This window comes from Megalopta genalis, chromosome 11, assembly GCF_051020955.1.
Source record: "Megalopta genalis isolate 19385.01 chromosome 11, iyMegGena1_principal, whole genome shotgun sequence".
NCBI lineage: Eukaryota > Metazoa > Arthropoda > Insecta > Hymenoptera > Halictidae > Megalopta > Megalopta genalis.
The window spans coordinates 14,248,416-14,266,712 of record NC_135023.1 but is presented as its reverse complement, the minus strand read 5'-3'; the positions used below and the strand labels follow the sequence as shown (position 1 = coordinate 14,266,712).

Here is an 18,297-nt window from a genome sequence, read left to right as displayed (position 1 = left end):
ATGAGAATGTAATTAATCATTTGAGCGTCGCCGATACGTCGACGACACTAAATTATTTTCTTTCAAGGTTATCATGTAAAATACAAAACACAAAATCTTTCGTTTATTAATTCCTATAAAACTTCACAACGGTATAATGATTTTTACTTCGATTCAACTTTGTATAGCAGAATTTTTCAGTGCAAAAAAATCAACGGAATATTAAGAGTTAAAAAGGATTGAAATTATAAAATACATATTAATATGGAATTAATTTTCCTTTATTTATATATGTATATTATATATACAGATTTGTATGAATTTGTACTATTAGTTGATTATGTGAAGGCATTGAAGTCAGTCTTTGATCGTGAAAGCAGAACACACAGTTATCGAGGCGACGTGCCTTTGTCATTTTATACTGGTATCAACACTGTAATAATTTATTCTAGCGAATTCCAGCTACTTGTCCGGGTTTTCGCCATTCTTGTAGCCCAACTTGAAGAAATCTTTCATAACAACGTTGAACGTTACTGTAACAGCACCCTCCACCCTCATACGTGTCACTGCAATCATAAAAGTATATAGAAAATTACAGTATATACAAAATAAGTAATTTCGTAATTTTTGGCAACCCGTAATGATAACAATGTATAAAGTTAGCCGAACAATGTTTATTTTATTTTCAATTCAAACTGTAATTATTTTTTTATTTTCATTTATCAAATTATGAATCGCTTTATATAAAATCACAGCGATGTCCATACATCTCTGAACAAATGAAAATAATTATCTTTTTGATAGATACATTCTGAAAATTATGTTAAAGAATATAATGGAAACTTGTCGAAATAACAATCTCGGTAAAAATAAAAATCGTGAGCTTCGTTGGTCGTGGTCATCATTTTATGCCAACAATAAGATTCTAGAGAGAGAGAGAGAGAGAAAGAGAGAGAGAGAGAGAGGGAGAGAGGGAGAGGGAGAGGGAGAGAGGGAGAGGGAGAGGGAGAGAGAGAGAGAGAGAGAGGGAGAGAGAGAGGGAGAGAGAGAGAGGGAGAGAGAGAGGGAGAGAGAGGGAGAGAGAGAGAGGGAGAGAGAGGGAGAGAGAGAGGGAGAGAGAGAGAGGGAGAGAGAGAGAGAGGGAGAGAGAGGGAGAGAGAGAGAGGGAGAGAGAGAGAGAGAGAGGGAGAGAGAGGGAGAGAGAGAGAGAGATCCCGAATATAATCAGAATGAAAATTTTACTGTAGCTTTATTAAGAAAGTGGATGATTGCTGCACCGGTGTAAGTGTGATCCCTAACGGGCTACGTGAAACGTATCAATTGATTTGTGCTCGCTATTTTGACAGGCAGAATTGTTTAATTCGATTGACCGGCCGTACGGAACGTGCATGTTAATACAGCCGACATATCGGCTGTCTGTCCTAAATACGTTGAATCCCCGCGAGTTCAATTAATTTAATGTCAGAGGTATATCATCGCGAGCAAACGTGAAACCGTTCCAAATATATGTATATTGTCTTACGGTCTCTTCCGCCGTTTGAGGCTAATATTGCTGGATCAATTAGTTCTGGTCTTCGACCGGTTAACCAGGCTGCAAATCGTTGCAACGTCGACGAAGATTCCGGCACGTACACTGCTACCCTATAAAATTAGGATATTTGCATACGCATCACGAGCAATAACAATTTCACGCTGTTTCTATTATCCGGATCATTGAACTGTGGATTTTATAACGGAAATCGGTAAATGATATATACGAGACAGTGAAAAATATAAATTGTAATATAACGTTATAATATGTTTTAAATTTGTATAAAATTGCATTATTGTTGTTTAAATTTGTTATGTTGTTATGTTGAAAATTAATGTACCTCTTTTCGTGGTAACCTGTCTTCAAAGGTAAATGGCATACTCCGTATCCCCGTATGACATCATGGCCGAATAGGTCCAGGCCGTAAATTGACATGATCATTTGCGGCCCTAAGATATTAAACTTTTTGTAACGACTCGTAGAAAAAAACAAAATATAATATCAATATATAGAATATTTATAAAATATGCAATAAATATATTCTTACAAGAAAAAATATATAAAGAAAGTGAAAAAATATTTTCGTTTATACAGTAAAAGAAAAATAGTTGAAAAATTATCTCGACGCTGTTTGAACACCACAATTCAAACAAAATGGTAGGTATTTCAAACAGCACATAAAATCTCAGTAAATAAAATATTTATTATTATATAGTTATTATATATATATATTATATAGTTATATATTATATTACTAATAATAGTAATAAAATATTACTATTATTATATAGTTTACTTTGAAATAATAATTTCAAAAGAACTTGTTACGTTAATCTTAATAATTTGATGGATTATGAGATCATTATAGTTGACAATTATTTAAGAAATTCATCACTGCTGGTCTTTGATCTTAAAAGGACTAATAGCAAACGTCGGTAGATTAAGTGTTAAAAGCGCTAACAAAATCAGTCAACTTACATCCGTGCGGATTGGTGCTTTTAAACGTGATTTCTAGAGGGAAATTCCAAACGGCGAGATTTCGCGGGTCACTGCTGCACTTGCACATCTGCGTCAAACCCTCTTCGATGCCCTGATAGAATTTTATCAGCCGACGCCGGCCGACGACGCGATGTTAAAATTCACGGTGGAGAGCGTGCACATGCACCGGGATTCAACGTTAACAGCGGCGGCATGTAAAAAGTGAAAAAGGAAGCGGAACTCACAGCGACTACGGTCCATTCGGGGCCAAAGTGAAATCCATACTTGCAGTAGACGTTGTCCGCGTCGTAAAATTCCGCGTGCTCGATGGAACCTATAATCGAGAGAAAAAATTCACCGTCGCCGGACATCGCGGCTTTTCGAACTGGAAAACCGAGGGACCAGCGGTAACTTTATTTCCGAACGGAGATTCTCTTCGATCATGCGTTCGTTCACGCTGCTACGGCCCGCTTTTGTGTACGATTATGCGAACACGTCGCCGTGGTAACGAAGCATGCGCTATAGCCCACTTTTGTGGAACATATGCTGATGGTTAAAAAGTTGAAATGGAACTTGGGCCATATGCAGAGCGCGCTCGAAACGTTTCTTCCTTCTTTTCATTACGTAAGCGTGTCAGACCTACGCAAATTTTCTTCGAAATGAAAATAATAAGCAACTATTACAAATAATTCAGTTCTTTGTATTACGTAATTTAATAATATATAATAATAGATATAATAGTCAATTTGCTTCGAAATGAAAATAAAAAACAGCTATTTGAAAAGATTAATTTTTTCAAACTGTTATTTGAAAATAAAGATAACATCGAACCGTTTGAAATAATAGCAATATTAAGTAATGTATCGTTTCGTTAATTTTTTACTTTCATATATGATGTAAGAATCATCAAATTACTATGCAAAGAAAAGATTTTATTTTAAGAAATCTTTACTACAATTCGCTTTGAGCCAGAAACTGTTTCCTCAAAAACTTCTTGATTAAGAGATTTTTGTCCTCTTATCTCGCAGAAATGTTAATGAGGAAGTCAGCATAAATTAGACTCGTATCTGATAATTCCATCATATAATTTTCAAGAAGAACCTCGCAATCATTTTAGAATTATTTGACAACTAAAAAATTCTTCGTGGCGAAAATAAAATAAAAATATCGTTGACATTTGTTGGCTTACACGTTCTTTTGTCCTGTAACGAACAAATATTATCCTCTTTCGTTAAATTTATGTAATCGAATTCAGTGGCACTCAATTTAAATTAATTTACCCTCAGATTGGATTAATTTTGAAATTTAATAGAAAAGAAAATTGCATGGATAAATCCTGCGACTGTATGAAGGGCAATGATTGAATTGAAAATAAATGGAGTAATTATGTAAATGATTAAATTATTTTGCAGTCACGGTGCGTTTTGCTAAAATATGTATAAACTAATCAATATCGGCGGTGAATAAAATCATTCAAGAATCGAGCGTGAGAGACACTGTTAAAAGCACGTGTTCTAATTAAAGAACCGCCGTTGTTCCAGCACATGCGCGTCGAAACTGGAAACTTAACATCTGGTTATTATTATCAGTTCATAAAACCCAACTTTTCCTCCCCCCACCCGGAAAATCAAGCGATCGTAGCGCATTTCTTAAATGAGTTAATCAAAAATCATAATTCAGAACATCGCTACAAAATATTAATCATAATTTTCACAAGATATGATAAAAATAATACGGACTATTTTTAAGCTGTTAACATTAAGAGAAGCCATCAACATATTAGTTATTAGCATTTAGAAGGACTTTTATCAACGCGAAAATATTTATCAAATATATAATAATCGTTTCCTAAATCCTACTGCTAAATAATAGCTCGGTTCTTCTCCCGCTGTTGATCAATAAATAATACCGTCATATTTAAATCAATACGAACTATATACAATGATTACAAAACCATATTCTGTAGTTTATTTTTAATTTACATTCTGGTTACCGACCAACTTCATTTCAATTACCAATAAATCTTGCATCATCCCAGACAGAACTTCCACCAACTGACGCAATGCTCTCTACCTTAACATCGACCAGTAAACCTAATCATCCAATTGATCAAGGAACTGAAACTTATCTTATCGGAATCAAAAATAGTACTTCACAAGCAGAAGTAAGCGTCACGTCATCGATTGTAATTGGAAACGAAAATTCCATCGTTCCAATTATCAAAATCACACATTCCCCATTTCTTATCAATAGATTGCGGATTTTGTACATTAATAAAAGCAAAGACTAGATAAAATACAAAAATCAATTATTAATGTTATCAGAAGCTAGGACATATTGTATTTATAATATTATAATTATATTATTTTCACTTTTATTACCATTTTATAGTTATTACTATTATTACTATTATTACTATTATTACTATTATTACTGTTATTACTATTATTACTATCATTACTGTTATTACTATTATTATTATGTCGAATTTGTATAGAAAAATTAAAAGGGCATCTCGCACGTATATGCTAAATAAATTTTGGTTGAGATTAAATTAAATAAAAAAGTAAGCCTATTAAAAACGTTTCAGAACACTGCTATCATCTGCTCAATTTAAATATCCAAGTTATTAAAAATCGAACAACATTCCTGTATACCTTTCATTTCTTACAATTGAATTAGAAAATTCGTATTTTGCACGTCAACATCTGCTGTACACCCATCAAACTCCCCAATCAAATGAAGAAACAACCACGAATGATAAGCTCACTTGCTCAACCTTTTATTTGTTCATCGAGTAACAACAACGATCTTACAATGTATTATACTTCATCAGTCGTATCTAGAAAATCGCATTGCCAGAACATGATTCTACTCTGCGAACGATATATGTAATATATATATATACAAGATTTAATCGATCGGTATTGAGGTATGTGGCTGGTGTGGGAGAATGTGTGTGTGTGTGTGTGTGTGTGTGTGTGTGTGTGTGGGGTGTGGTGTGGTGTGTGCGTGTGTGTGTGTGTTTGGGCCAAGGGGGTATATGGTACAGTCTCGACGTGCCATCGGCGGGCTGCGATACGTAATTGAAAAATGAACACGTTTGGCACGTCCAGTCCGCACATCAGGTCCTTTTGCCTATCGCTGGGAACTTCCGCTCCGATCCCCGAATCGCGAGTCCGGAGGGATCGGCGGCCGATCGCTGCAGCTAAATTCGACAATTAAATTCATCTACGTATTATCCGTGTACTAGAGTCTCCGTAAAATTACAACCTGCGCCCGGATTACGAGGGTTCATCATTGTACGACGACGGTGGTCGGCGAAACACGTTTGTCCAAATATTGTCGTGAAAATGATCATTGCTTCGCGCTGTCACCGACACTTGCAAACTTTCTCCCGGCCCGGTTCGCGCCCTTCGCGAGTCACGTAACGAGTATCTACCTGGAAAATCGGGGCGCGCGCCTGCCCCGTTCGCATTTCCCTAGAGATGTGTACACGCTAGCTAGCTACAATCACGCGTTTCTTTTTTGTTCACGAACGATGACGGTGTTCGGCGATGGTAATCGCGCGCTTACTTTCCGGCGGAGATCTCCTTCATCCGGTTCAGGGCCGAGCCAGCCTTGAACCACGTGATCTGCTGATCGTTCATGGTATGGTTCAGGGTGATCTTGTCGACCTTGCCGTCCTGGTGCTTGATCTCCGCTGACACCGGCTGCAAATCACAGGAATCGCTCGGTTAGATGGCTCGGCTGATCGGAATACTTTTATCTCTATTTTTGGCGGCCGCTTGCGTTGCCTTCGTGCTTCGCGTTACTGTTTTGTCACGGAACTCACTTGCGAAAGAAGGATATTTGTGGCGCAAATGAGCTCCGTTATTAACCGGCCGATATCGAAATTGCGTTTTTAGAATTATATCGCTGGCGAATTTTTCGACGAAAGAATTGCGATGTTTTCGTGGGAATTTCGGGATCCGTGTCAAATTATTATCTTTCGTCAGCGCCGATTAGCGCGTTATCTATTCTGGGGATTTCTTATTTTCGATGACACGAGTGAAACGGTTACGCTTGCTCGGTGTCTACGTTTCGTGTACAATAATAACAATCTTAGTAAACGTAGCGAAAATTGCCAGAGACGTTAGAACGTTCACATAAGAAAATATAATCGTGAAATTGTTATGCGTTGTTTTCATTTTCGAAAAGAAAACGAACGAGAAAGCTATCGCTTTGAGTTTGTTGGAATGCATAAAATGCCAAAATTACGTTCCAACCGATTACGATTAAAATTACGATTAAACGACGCGAACGAAACGATTGTCGCGCGATTTCGGCCAAGCTGTTAAACCAAGAGACGAAACGAAGCGATTATTGAACACGTACCTTGCCAGGTGCGAGGTCATTCAGTCCCAAAAGGCTGATCTTATCGGTGGGCTGGACTTTGTCGTAGTCGCTAGGATCGGCGAAGGTCAAAGGCAACAAGCCTTGCTTCTTCAGGTTGGTTTCGTGGATACGGGCGAAGCTCTTCACGATGATGGCACGGCCACCGAGATGTCTGGGCTCCAAAGCGGCGTGCTCCCGAGACGAACCCTCTCCGTAGTTTTCATCGCCAACGGCTACCCATCTGACGCCTTTTTTCTTGTAGTCCCGGGCCACGTCCGGCACACCTCCCCATGAACCGCTCAGCTGGTTCTTGATCTTGTTCACTTCACCATTTTCGAAGTTGACAGCGCTGAAAAATCGCGTGGTTATTTTATGCGCGTCTTATTCGTGACAGAATGCAGATTTTATTTACTAACCCTTCGCACTCGAAGCTATTTCAACTGTAAATCTAAAATAATTTTTCTGGCTTATACTATTTTTATTTTATATGATAAAGCGCACTTTACGCATATGAAATTGATTCTTGTGACTCACGCAACAGTTACGCTCTCTTAACAAGTTTTTAAATGTAAACTTTGTTATTAATATAAAAATGGTGTAACAAATTTTAATGGTGCCTCAGAGTCACCACTCGAGTGCAAAGGGTTAATCACCGAATTAAGAAGGTGAAATAGAAAACAAGGTGTAAATTATTATCCTAAACCGATAATGCATTGTGCTTGAGATCTTCGAACTTCTTGAACATTCTCCGTTAGCAATATTGAAGATCGATGAAAGAAAGTGACAATGAAATAACAACAATTGATTTTTAGAAGCTATCGTAATGGCATTGTTCGCATTCTGTGGCTAATGTGCTCGACGAGTTCTTTCCTGGCCTTCGAAATTCCACGATTTGTTCAGCTTACCCAATGAACATGTTGTTGGAGATGTTGTCCAAGTGGCCACGATATTTCAGCCACGGACCAGCGGCAGAGATGTGATCAGTTGTGCACTTTCCTTTGACTTTGATTAAAACCGTCAGGTCGGTCAGATCTTTGCCGTCCCATTTATCGAATGGTTCCAAAAGCTGTAATCTCTGACTTTTCGGGTCCACGTCGACCTTCACTTTGCTACCGTCGTTTGGCGGCATGTCGTAGGTGTCCATGCCAGGGTCGAAACCTTTGCTCGGGAGCTCATCGCCTGGAACATTCACGCAATTCAATCAAACCTTTATGAAAGCCGACACAATTCATAGGAAATCTTTGTTTCTATAGAACAGTAGGCATGACTTGAATGATTTAAACATTCATAGAATTCATAGGGTGACGAAGGATTCGATTTGCCCATAGGAGGCTTCTTGTGGTAAACATGATGTCATTAATTCTCGTCAATTATAGCCGTTGTTAAAAAGTATATAACGTCTTACGACTAGACTGTAAAGTTTATGCAAATGAAGAATTAAACTCGAACTGAATGTAGCCTAATTCTCGCCATAATTCCGTTCATAAATCCCCCAATCAATCGAAAGCAAACTGAAACAATATACTGCATTCATTGCAGTTTGCATTTTGCTAATTTAAGAAAATGTTTGTACGTTGTGCAATCATAATATTATAATCCGTCAAATTATAAATGATTCTTCTGATTAAAGGTCTCCCAGACGAACGAACATGAAGACTAAACGAGCAAGTAACTATACAAATCATCGTACACAGATCAGACGTCACAAACGTCGCTTTATAATAACAAAGCCAACATAGGATCTCTTCTTATTATCACAAAAATACACATTATTATGCGCTGCTAACGAGCTGCTACTAAATATTGCATTCGTGTCTCCATGATAAAAAGCGGCACGCGAAGCAACTACGTATTAAATATTAAAATTACTAAAACATTCCAAGAGGCTATTAACTATTAAGTAGAACGTAAATGGAAACAGCTCATTTGCTTCCAAAGACGGTAATCAGTTTTATTTTCAATCCGTCGAAGACTCGGTGTACTGTGGGGACAACGGAGACTTGTTACGAAAGAGAGAGTCGTGAACTATGACTCATCCATAATTATTCACAAATTAACGCGTCGTCGGGAGCCATTAGAAGCTTATCGTTCTCGTAACGTTTCGCGCGTCGACTTATTCCCACGACAATTAGCTCGCGTTATCATCGACTCACCGAAGGGGTCCTTCAGAAGGAACTCTTTGCCATCCTTGCCCTTCAGTTTGTCGGTAACTGGATTGAAGTCCAATCGGCCAGCGATAGACAGAGCTGTGACCAGTTCGGGGCTGGTGACGAAGGCGTGGGTGGCTGGGTTCGCGTCGTTACGTCCTGTGAAGTTACGGTTGTACGATGTGACGATGGTGTTCTTGTCGCCCTTCTTGATGTCCTTACGATCCCATTGGCCGATGCAGGGTCCGCAGGCGTTCGCCAACACGGTTCCTCCGAATTCTCGGAGCGTTTTTGCCTAGAAGGAACATCGTGTCATTATTCGCAGGAATTTATTTAGCAGAATATTTTTGATCTCAGAAATGAGTCTTGAAAGCAATTCTAGCACCACATTTTTTTAATGATTTGACAACAATAGATGAACGCATTTTCTATTTTAAATGAGAGTATATTCTTCAAGCTTATCGTCGCATCAACAGATTATTATATATTTTGTCAATTATCTTGGTATTTTGAGACATTTTTGTAGGTCATGTATTTTATCATCGTCGACGGTATCTTTCATGGGCGATTAATGAAGTACTCGAATTTAGATTGCAAATGTACGTCGTTGTTTGTACAGTGAATGACAAGTGTCTGTCAATCAAATTAGTTATCACAATTGTATGTTAAGATATTCAAAGGTGATTCACTATAGATTGCAGTTGATTCATATTTAGATTGGACTTCGACCTGAACCATTCGCAATCGTACAAATACTGAAACGAAGTTTGTGCCCGAAAATTTCCATTGGTCTCGTCTCCCTAAAGCTTTCAAAGCGGTACACAAAAATCACAAGAAAGGAAACGTATTAACGTGAACAGAGATTCTGAAAAATTGGCAAGAATAAGAAACATACAGAAATGACTGATTCAAAATAATTCTTGCGACTCCTCAAATCGTTCGAAATAGCATTCGCAATCGTTACAAATTACTGAAGTTAATCGTAAACGATTGTCTTAACATTCTAAAATGACAGTAATAACCAGACTGTGGATCTTTAGGCAGTCATTGAATTTACAGATTTTCAAGATACTAGAAAACGTAATAAACAATGTTCAATAGCATTTCTATTTTCATTTTGTATTGAGTCGACTGCGGATATTTTATGCATTTTTGAGAAAAGTGAAATCATAAATACATGAGAACGATTAGAGAATATTTTTATATTACGTAGAACTTATTAAAGTGATTACAATCAACTTAGACAATTTTTATTTTGCAGAAAAACCCGCAGTCTGGTAATAAATAATCTGCTGCTAGACGAACAGAAACTTTTCTTCAATCCTAATTTATGTAAACTGTTGATGAAAATGAGGAAATTTGCATGAGGATCCACGGTCTACTAATAAGAATCTCGAATGTCATGAATAGCCACTAACGGAAGAAAATAAACGTCGAAGTTATATCATCGAAAACAACGAGCTGCTAGCCGAATATCTCCATAGCTGCATTCAGAAAAGTCTAGACCATTGACACAATTAGACTTCGTATAAATAAATGGCAACTATAATATAAATAAGTCTCTCGAGATCGTTCTGTGCAATTTCTCGGGTGCCTACTTTTCCATTTCACATTGTCAAAAGTCAAAATACATCGATCCGATCCAAATTAAGAATTTGGCGTGGGTCGGCTGGTGGCTGCTGAAGCATCGTGTACCAACGCTTGGCACGGTATCAGGCACACAGTGGCGAAAACTCGAATTGTCTACGAGCTATCTAACACGGCTTAGGTAGCACTATTGGCATACTAAAAAGGAACTCACGATTCCGTCACGCTCGATTGTGGCGCGGATTTGTTCGGATCCAGGCGTAACGTTGAACGCCGACGTCGATTTCAATCCGTGTTCCAGAGCCTGTTTCGCGATGTTCGCGCACCGACCCATGTCCTCGTAGGAGCTGTTCGTGCAGGAACCGATCAGGCCGACCTTGATCTCGTTGGGCCAACCGTTCTGCTTGGCAGTTGAACCTAATCGCAATCATTGACAAAATTATTTCACGAATTTCCCCGGCAATTCATAAACCGCTAAGAAAACGTATACAATTCCGCTTGAACATTTAAACGCTGTGTCTTTGCATAAAGTAGCCGTATGAAATTGTAATCGCGACGTTTCGACCGGTCAAGGTCGTTCCAAGGTCGCTACAATTCTCTTCAGGTCGATTTTACTGTGTGCAAACGTTCACTCAAACTCAAATTCAATTTGTCCGACACTTTCCATTGCACAGACTTCCTTTCTAACGAAAATACTAGTGTTCAATGTTTATATTCAAGTATAGATTGGTCAAGATCATTTCAAGGTCGCTGCGATTCTTTTCTTACTGGTTTTGCTATTATCGAAATATTAACTCAAACTTGAATTCAGTCTGTTCCCTGTTCAATTAACATTAAGTGTTTGTGTTCATATTTTGTCTTCGAGATTGAACGCGTCAAGGTTATTTCAAGATCACTACAGTTTTTCCAAGACAAGGTTTACTACTGTTTGAGTGTCAATCACTTGATTTCAACATCGATTGAAGCTGTGTACTCAGCTTCTCAAACAGTATTCGTCGCTAGAATTGAGCTGTCCACGTAAAAGACGTTCAAGTTTGTCTACAAGATTATGCCAATTACTTCGAGATAACTGCGTTTAAAAGTCATTCTACCGTCTTTCGATTATCGATCAACTGCACCAAACCATAATCATATTCCTTGTCATCAAGACCGATCGAAATAAGCCTACATTTTAACGTCAGTTTTCTCGCCGTCCAAACGTCTGTCGCTATTCGAAACTCTCTTAAAGCACGAAATCGACTTAAAAACAGATGAATTCGCTCGCTAAACATAGTATCAAGGTCAATATTAGAGCCGCATTTTCCTGGTGTGCATTTCGAAACGCAGACACGTCGTCGCAGCGAAACCGGTTGTCACGTGGACGGTTTAGCAACATTAACAAAGGAACCGCGTCTTTCTCCTTTCCTTCCCCCGGTTGGTCGCAAACGGCTCATAATCCTAGTCGTCTGAGGCTACTCTATGCTTGCACAATCGGTTTCTGGGCCGATTGCGACAGCGTGCGTCGCAAACAAGTCAGTTGCCGACAGCTCGGGCAACGTTTTCAAGTGCACACCGATCGAAAACCAGCGCATCACTTACCCAATTTCGAGATCGGATGGGCGAGGTCAGGGGTGAAGGGTCCGTTGACGTGGGGCTCCAAGGTGGAGAGGTCCAATTCGATGATCTGGTCGTATTTAGCATTCTTGTCCGCTGTCAGGAGACTGGTTCTGTGCAAATCCGCGGCATCGGCGATCCCCGAGCGGCCGGTAGCCCTCAAGTAATCTTGCATACGGAAGTTGTAGGGGAAGATCGAGGTGGTGGCGCCGATTTCGGCGCCCATGTTGCAGATGGTGGCCATACCGGTGCAGCTGATGCTGTCTACACCTGGCCCGAAGTACTCGACGATAGCTCCGGTGCCTCCTTTCACCGTGAGGATGCCGGCCACCTTCAGGATGATGTCCTTGGGGCTGGTCCAGCCCTTCAATTCGCCGGTCAGCTTGACCCCGATCACCTTAGGGCACTTCAGCTCCCATGGGATGTTGGCCATCACGTCGACAGCGTCCGCGCCACCGACACCGATGCAGAGGCAGCCCAGTCCTCCGCCGTTAGGCGTGTGCGAGTCGGTACCGATCATGAGCAAACCCGGGAACGCGTAATTTTCGAGGATGATCTGGTGAATGATACCGGAGCCGGGGTTCCAGAAACCGACGCCGTACTTCGCGCCTGCGGTTTTCAAGAAGTTGTACACCTCCTTGTTGATGTCCTTCGCGCGCTTCAAGTCCTGATCACCGCCGATTTGTGCCTCAATCAAGTGATCGCAGTGGATGGTGGAAGGAACGGCGACCTGCGGCAGTCCTGTGGAGGTGAATCGATTGTTAGAAAAATTCATGGAGCAGTCTTCGATGTCGTACGCTCCTCGAAAGTCACCAGAGTTCGTCTTCCGATTGCTATTAATTTTACATCGACATGGTTTGCTCGATCGTTTCTGCGGAACGTTTCAAATCTAGCAACTCGAATGTCTGTCTTGAAAGATTATGGCAAGTTATGGTACTTGTGAGATTAGAATATTTTTGCTTTATGAAACCTGTATCCATTCAAACTTAGTTTGAGTAAAGAAGTAATTTCTAACTTATTGTTATATCTGACGTCGCTCGTTAACTCGCGAACAAATTGCGTTGCAAGGCGGTAAAATTGCAGACGAACGAAAGATTTTGCAGCGTTTAAAATAGAAGATCGATGAGCTTCCGGCAGAGGAGCGTACGAGGATTGAGATAGACGGTAGAAGATAGCGTGCCTGAGCTGATAAACTGCAACATAGCCATCTGAGCAGTGGCATCTTGCATAGCCACACGGTCCGGCCGTAACCTGAGGTAGCTTGTACCTCGGACAATCTCTTGTTTAGCGGGTTCATCAAGATGGGAGTACAAAACTTTTTCGGAGAGCGTTAATGGTCGGGTTAACCTGAAACAATTTCAGAAATATTGTCAGTCCGTGATCCATTGATCATTGGACAGCTACTTTTGCAATGTATACTTTTGCAATAGTTACCTTTTTTTCACAACCTTCAGGTTCGCCTCCAATTTGTCATACGGAAGGTAGGCAGTTTTGTCGAATTTGGACATTGCCACTTTCGCGGCAGCGAAGCTCAACGGACTTACGCTGAAACATCTTTGCTGGATGTCTGCCGCGAAGACAGCGAGCCTCTGAAAACCAACAATCGTTATTAATTAATTTGGTCGTAGTTTAATGGTAGAGATAAAATTTTCTCGAGTATCTTAATTTATGTTCATATTATGTTTATGAAATATTCTCAATCTATTTAGTGCTTGTAAAATATGTACAATTTATTTTATATGTGTATCTAGAATGTGTTCAATCTATTTTATCTTTCTAAAATATTCTAATTTCATTTTATGTTCTCAAAATATTCTCAACTCATATTACCATAATTATTGCCAATTAAATAGAGCAGTTATTGCTGAATAGAATGATTTCACATAAAACAGGATAAATTTAATATAAAATAAGAAATATATAAGAACATGCAAATGTACATGCTACACATTAAATTTATTATATATAAATTTTATACATTGGACATGTGTGCAAATTTATCAAAAATTATAAAGAAAAGGAAGAAGAGGAGTCATCAATTCTACTTTCATTATATTTCCCTGCGTTCATCGTATCATATTCGTTCGTTGCAGCTCTTTGATTTAATTAGAAATTATAATAATAATAGTATTATATATTATATATTATAATAACAGTATATATAATAGTATATATATATATATATATATATATATATATATATATAATAATAATAGTATTAATAATAATAGTAGTATTCTTCGTTGAAGAATACCTCACTATACTTTTAAAATGCACAGTTGCATTTAACAATTTTAGAATCTTCGATTATCGATTATATCAAAAGTATTTAATTCAGTAGAAAATTATATCAGATGTATGTACATAAAGAGAACTCGTATATACTTCGTTCAAAACAATTGAAATGTTACAAACCAATTTATTAGATCATACTACACGATAGCATACTACGATGCTATCCAACAATCATTCCCAATTTGTGCAACCATTGAAACGACAACTGAAAAGTCGTCGTTGTTGTACAAACAACGAACAATCCCGTCTACCATTATTTACGGACCTGTTTTTCAAATTCGCTTATCTTCGACGATATTTATCCGGGCTCTATTTCTGCACCCGCGTATCGCGTTGCAACTGACAAGGCAACGTACGAAACACAAATAGAAACATCTCAGGAACGCTCCTATCTGGAGAATCCTCCCGAAAAGCAAATACCGCTGGTAGAACATCGACGATCGTCCGTTCAATTTCCAATTCTACGTCGGTGGAAACGCAAAAGCGACGAGAACACCGGCAGCTGATCAATGAACTCGCATTTCGGAGTCGATTTATCTGGAACGAGCGTCGCCGTCCCGATTCACATTATCGCATCGGGGGCCAGGAATTCATGAATATAAACATCGGCCCCAAATAAGCCGGGATAGAGAATGTAAATGTATTTATAGTGTCGCGCGTAGGACAATCGGGGACGCGTGAAAGTAAGCAACAATTAAGAGGCACCGCCGACGATATCTCGACGCGAAATAACGCGCTCGCGTATCTATAACGCGCTCGAGATCATGTGCTCGGCGCGTAGTGTACGGCTCGCATTACGAAATTATGCATACACGTTCATCTGTGCACATCGGCGGTTACGTAATTCGATAATTGGCGAACATGAAAATATCGGGCTGCTCCAATTCCCGGTGCAAGATCAAGAGCAACGAGATCTCGTCGCCGAGAAACGGGCGCGTACGTGACGAATGAAACGAAGAAGAATTCGCGTAACTGCGATGCTCGCGAAATTCGCGTTATCGCCGGCACGAGAACGGCCGCTTGTTGTCGCGCCTAATCGGCCTCGTTATCTCCGCTATTTCATTGTCAATTGGCCAGCAGAAAGCGGGCGCTCTCGCAGCTGTGCGTACCACGTTCGTTCGCACGCGCCGCACGCTCGAATCCTGCGCAATGATCGACCACATAACCTCGAACTCTTCCAAAAATGAACACGACAGGCACACGACGGATGCTCCGAGAGCCCCGATTATGTAACGAGCAAAAAGGCATTTCGCGGATACCTGCAGGCGCCGAAACGCTTCCGCGCGACCGATTCTACTGCGACGCGCAACGCCGTTCGCTTGGAACGCCATTGTCGTCCTTAATCTACTCCGAAATAGAGACCATGAGCGAAGTCAGGTGTTCCCTCGAACCCTCGCAATCCCGACTTGACAGCGGTCGTCTGACAAACAGGAGACGTAACGGAACGACCCTGTCGAGCCCGGTTCGCGAAAATGGCACCCGTTCTGCTCCGAAATCTTCGTTTCATCTCGGACCACGCGGATCCGACAAGAATTCGTCGTCGCCGCACTGGTCCGGGGAAAATCAATAAAACGGTGTCTGTTAACAGACAGTAACGTTCGATTAACACGGTTGACCTTGGTAACGGGGTCAACGAGCAGAATTTGGATCGGAGCGGAGCGCACGGGTCACCGCCGGTTTCCCGAGATTCGCGGATACGTGAGCGAACGGAGAACGTGCGAAATATTGGTGCGTGAAAAAATGTTTGCGAATCTCGCGTGCATACCTGGCCGCTAACAATTCGTGAGCAGTACAACATTGTCGACGAAGGAAGCCTTCCGTGACGTTCTCAGCGGTGCCGAATTGGGTTTTAAGGCCGAGAGGTAGCGCAGGCGCGTGACCGACAGCTGGGTAAAGGATGTTTTTCTCTCGTGGCAGCCCTTCTCAAACCGGCCACTCGAGAACTGACGGAAATTTGGCTTGTCTTCCTCGTGTCAATGCTGAACAGCCACGCATGCGCCCCAACGGACGTAGATTCAACGTTCGACGAGAATTTCGTCGGAACTTTGCAATGGCGCCCCCTCGTTAAACCGTCTCCCGTCGAGAGCCACGACGGCGACGGTAATCGCTGCCAAGTTTGACAGAGCAGAGCTGCTTCGATAGCGGGGCTCTGTAAAATGGCGCAGCGATCGCTGGTTAGGTCTCGGCAGCCTCGGTTAGGCGGGGACCTAACTCGTTGATTCTCTGGGTGGGCTCAAGGGGGCATCAGGCTCGCTGCTTTCTATTGATCTTGCCGCCTGTGGAAGGACCACGTGGTTTCTTTAAAGATACGCGTTGGCGGGAATTTTGTATCGGATCTGCACGGATAGTCTTTTGCTATACCGACATCCGAGCACGTTTGAGATATTATTTTCAGCAACATGTTGTTCATTTCATAATTAATTCTACACCAGTGACCACTTTTGGAGTTTTTCACCCTTAGCTGTCACACTGGATCGAAATGACCTATTTTTTTTCTTTTGAGAAAGTGAAATCAATCGGTTAGATGTGTTTGAAGAGTATACTCGTCATGGAGAAGTGGTAGTACGGTAATTTCTCCCCAATTCGCGCTCAGATTGCGCACGAAAATGGACAATTTGGGAAGAGGAGATACGGTTGTTTGAAACTTGCGTCTCGTTTTTATAGTTGTTGACAATCGGTAACTATAAAAACGAGCCGGTTTGTTCATTTTTGTGCGCAATCTGAGCGCGAATTAGGGAGAATTTACTGAACTACCCCTGACAGGAAGTATTCGAACGCTATAACTTTTACAAAAATGGATTGAATGGTTTGAATTTTTAAAAAATGTCATTTTTTTATTGCTTTCGTTTCAAAAAGTGTTCGAGTGATTATTTAAATTGTAATGTTAGTGAAAACAAAAACGTATTCTCAAATTTCAAGATATTTAGAATATTTTGAGACTGATCCTACACGAAGGTGTTTACATTGTTATAAAAATAAGATTAGAAAAGAATATCACGATATTAGTGTTCGACGTGCAAAGTCCACACTACAGCAACAATTTGAACTTTTAACTTTTATTAACTTTTATAAGTATTTGATTTTTTCTACGTTTTATTATTTCTTCGTTTATTATATACCTAATATATGTTAATTTTAAGCGAATAATAAGTAAATATTAGTAATAAAATTGTTAATTTTATAAGAGTCAATTAGGTTAGGGGTTAATTTTAAAGGTTGATTTTATTAATAGGTGCGCGCTCTGAAGAGAAAGCGCCACAGCTAACCGGTTAACAATTAATTCAATAAACGATATTCTAGAATGTTCAAATTATATCCTCAAATTCTTGGGTGACAATGGTATCACTTGCTCTTGAATGACAGTTGTTTGAAAACCCAAGGAAACCATTAAATACACTTTAGTCTATTGACCATTCGATTGCAAAAAATTTGCCTTATCTTTCTCAATTATGAACAATACCATCATTATAACAAACATCGATTTACAACATTAAACGTTGAATAATGTACAAAATGTTTGATAAAGATTATAAATCTGCTATAAAACGAATTACACGGGTACAGTGTACTTTAAGACGCAATATTTGACAAGAACAATATCTGTACTGCTCACAAAATCGCTCAACAGCTCAACAGCGAACGAAAGAGACCCGAATGAAGCCCAAATTCACCGGACCCCCCGAAACTGCCAAAATATTCGATAAGAGTTTCCTGAATGGACAGAACTTACGTCATCTTACGAGAGCGTTACTCGCATCAAACGGTGCGTATCAGTTATCAGAAACTGCGCGTCGACTATAACGCTCAGAT

General features: G+C 40.1%; 2 protein-coding genes across 2 annotated transcripts; both read right to left on the bottom strand.

Moving 5' to 3' along the window:
• Window positions 1-238: 238 nt before the first annotated feature.
• On the bottom strand, window positions 239-2,997 carry LOC117219142 (B9 domain-containing protein 1). The gene is made up of 5 exons (XM_033468060.2): window positions 2,734-2,997; window positions 2,489-2,600; window positions 1,851-1,959; window positions 1,502-1,620; window positions 239-545 (listed from the first exon to the last, which is right to left on the bottom strand). Exons 1-5 carry the CDS (start codon window positions 2,857-2,859, stop codon window positions 442-444), a joined length of 570 nt encoding a protein of 189 aa, XP_033323951.2. The 5' UTR covers window positions 2,860-2,997; the 3' UTR covers window positions 239-441.
• Window positions 2,998-5,246: 2,249 nt separating this feature from the next.
• LOC117219129 (aconitate hydratase, mitochondrial) lies at window positions 5,247-16,444 on the bottom strand. The gene is made up of 9 exons (XM_033468041.2): window positions 16,253-16,444; window positions 13,627-13,781; window positions 13,373-13,539; window positions 12,178-12,933; window positions 10,814-11,016; window positions 9,019-9,307; window positions 7,771-8,044; window positions 6,866-7,214; window positions 5,247-6,201 (listed from the first exon to the last, which is right to left on the bottom strand). The coding sequence occupies exons 1-9, from the start codon at window positions 16,283-16,285 to the stop codon at window positions 6,061-6,063; spliced, it is 2,367 nt and encodes a 788-aa protein (XP_033323932.2). The 5' UTR covers window positions 16,286-16,444; the 3' UTR covers window positions 5,247-6,060.
• Between the last annotated feature and the right edge of the window lie 1,853 nt (window positions 16,445-18,297).

Excerpts from the sequence above, each read along its gene's own strand:
- LOC117219129 (XM_033468041.2), bottom strand. The coding sequence starts at position 16,285 with ATGTTGTACTGCTCACGAATTGTTAGCGGCCAG. Across the intron at positions 13,782-16,252 it reads CACGAATTGTTAGCGGCCAG|AGGCTCGCTGTCTTCGCGGC; the intron begins GTATGCACGCGA and ends GTTGGTTTTCAG. Across the intron at positions 13,540-13,626 it reads CTGAAGGTTGTGAAAAAAAG|GTTAACCCGACCATTAACGC; the intron begins GTAACTATTGCA and ends AAATTGTTTCAG.
- LOC117219142 (XM_033468060.2), bottom strand. The coding sequence starts at position 2,859 with ATGTCCGGCGACGGTGAATTTTTTCTCTCGATTATAGGTTCCATCGAG. Across the intron at positions 2,601-2,733 it reads CCGAATGGACCGTAGTCGCT|GGCATCGAAGAGGGTTTGAC; the intron begins GTGAGTTCCGCT and ends AAATTCTATCAG. Across the intron at positions 1,960-2,488 it reads AAGCACCAATCCGCACGGAT|GGCCGCAAATGATCATGTCA; the intron begins GTAAGTTGACTG and ends TTAATATCTTAG.